The following is a 2,609-nucleotide window of genomic DNA, read 5'->3' as shown; positions in this document are numbered from 1 at the left end:
AAATTTTCCCAGGTAGATCTAATCATCATAATTAACGCTTTGCTCTTGTACCCTCCAAACTGTCGTCCAAGATTTGTAAATAGTTTAACTTCATGTTACAGTTCCATTGCTGTGTGACCTTCATAGCGCTTCAAGGACCGGGAACCTGTCAAATGTGAATTTGGCATTGTCACTGGGACAGGCGGACGTTAATTGTCAGGAATGGATTGGTAGAACACCAGTGATGTGGGCAGCCAGTGGAGGACATAGAGAAGTGGTGGCGTTACTTGTATCTAAAGGGGCTAATTTGTCAATCATCGATAGATTCGGCATCAACATTCTTCACTCAGCCTGCCTGGGCGGAGATGTAGAGGTGGTGAAGTATGTTCTTTCAGAGAACATGCTGAACATTAATAGTAGAGAACAGTGTGGGAGAACAGCTGTGATGCTGGCAGCGGAGAACGGACACAAAGACTTGGTGGTGGTGCTTGCTGACAATGGAGCTGACGTGTCACTTGTGGATAGAACAGGTGACAACATCCTTCACTGCGCCTGTCGTGGAGGAGGTGTAGAGGTGGTAAAGTACATTCTCTCAAAGAAGATGGTTTATATAGATAGTAAGGGACATTATGACAAGACGCCAGTGATGTTAGCAGGACGGAATGGGCATACGGAAGTGGTTAAGTTACTCGTAAACTATGGTGCTAATTTGTCACTCAGAGATACATACGGCCACAACATCCTTCACTCTGCCTGTTCCGAAGGGCATGTTGATGTGGTGAAGTACATACTATCAAAGGACATTGTGGACATCAATAGTGAAGGATATAAACGAAGGACACCAATGATGTTAGCAGCAATGGTGGGACATAAAGAAGTTGTTGACTTACTCGTAAAGAATGGAGCGGATCTGACATTCAGTGATATAGACGGTCACAATATCCTTTACTGTTCCTCAGCGACAGGACAACTGGAGGTAGTGAAGTACATCATTTCACTGAACACGGTAGACATCAACAGTGCAGGACATTTTAAAAGAACATCAGTGATGGTGGCAGCACGTGGTGGACATAAAGAAGTGGTGGAGTTTCTGGTAAATCATGGCGCCAAACTTACACTCACAGACAAAGACACTAACAACATCCTTCACTTGACTTCCCTCGGAGGGTCGTTGGAGGTAATGAAATACCTCCTCTCACTGAACGCAGTGAATATAAACAGTCGTGGATGGAAGAAGAGGACACCAGTGATGTTCGCAGCAGATAAGGGATACAAAGGATTGGTTGAATTATTTGTTAACAGTGGAGCTCAACTGTCACTCAAAGACATAGACGGTGACAACATTCTTCTCTTAGCCGTTTCCCATTTGGAGGTGGTGAAATATATCCTGTCACTGCGTGTTGTGAAAGTCAATGCGAGGAACAGAAAATGGGAGTCAGCAGCCACGAGGGCGAAAACCCGGCGGCGACGAGACGTGTTGAACCTTCTTCTGTCATACGGTGCTCGCACATAACAGGTGCCCTTTGTTAACGGATGCATGATCTTCCCGCCACAATATGCTATATACAAATATACTGATGTGTTGAATAACCTCATGACGTACAGATATAGTCTTCAGATGAAACCATGCATACACGGGGTACCAACAAACAGACGCATCGGGGTGTAGGATGCAAGTGATAGTGACATATTGACGTGTGGGATACATACATGTGATACAGACATATTGATGGGTATAATACATGCATGTCATATGTGGGATTGTTGACATGTGGGATACGTAAGTACGATACTGACATATTAGCTTCTGAGATACATACATGTGATACTGACGTATTGATGTGTGGGATACATACAAGTGATACAAACATATTGACGCGAAGGGTGCATGCATGAGATACAGACAAACTGACATGTCGGATACATACATGAGATACAGACATACTGACATGTCGGATACATACATGAGATACAGACATACTGACATGTCGCATACATACATGAGATACAGACATACTGACATGTCGGATACATACATGAGATACAGACATACTGACATGTCGGATACATACATGAGATACAGACATACTGACATGTCGGATACATACATGTGATACAGTTATATTGACGCCTAAGATACATCATAAAGACATATTGCATATATTTCTCTCATACCACAAAAAGTGGGGGCTTTTTGGCGGGGAATAAAAGAGTTTGCTTATGATACAGACATACTGACTTGTAAGACTTGTGACATGTTATCGTCACAAAATCACGTGTTGGATACAAACATGTGAGACTGACATATTGACGTGTGGGATACATGTACATGTATGTGATAAAGACATGCTGACGTGTGTAAGACAAACATGTGAGACTGACATATTGACGTGTGGGATACATGTACATGTATGTGATAAAGACATGCTGACGTGTGTAAGACAAACATGTGAGACTGACATATTGACGTGTGGGATACATGTACATGTATGTGATAAAGACATGCTGACGTGTGTAAGACAAACATGTGAGACTGACATATTGACGTGTGGGATACATGTACATGTATGTGATAAAGACATGCTGACGTGTGTAAGACAAACATGTGAGACTGACATATTGACGTGTGG

General features: G+C 42.7%; 1 protein-coding gene across 1 annotated transcript; it reads left to right on the top strand.

The window, feature by feature from the left end:
- The first annotated feature begins 223 nt into the window (after positions 1-223).
- Positions 224-1,492, top strand: LOC137273118 (ankyrin repeat domain-containing protein 50-like). Its single transcript, XM_067805581.1, has one exon. The coding sequence runs from the start codon at positions 224-226 to the stop codon at positions 1,490-1,492; it is 1,269 nt and encodes a 422-aa protein (XP_067661682.1).
- The last annotated feature ends 1,117 nt before the right edge of the window (positions 1,493-2,609 follow it).

This window comes from Haliotis asinina, chromosome 1 (assembly GCF_037392515.1).
Source record: "Haliotis asinina isolate JCU_RB_2024 chromosome 1, JCU_Hal_asi_v2, whole genome shotgun sequence".
Taxonomy (NCBI): Eukaryota; Metazoa; Mollusca; class Gastropoda; order Lepetellida; family Haliotidae; genus Haliotis; species Haliotis asinina.
This window is presented reverse-complemented; position numbering and strand designations above follow the sequence as displayed.

Bases quoted from the DNA above. Each gene is read 5' to 3' on its own strand.
- LOC137273118 (XM_067805581.1), top strand. From the start codon at position 224: ATGTGGGCAGCCAGTGGAGGACATAGAGAAGTGGTGGCGTTACTTGTA.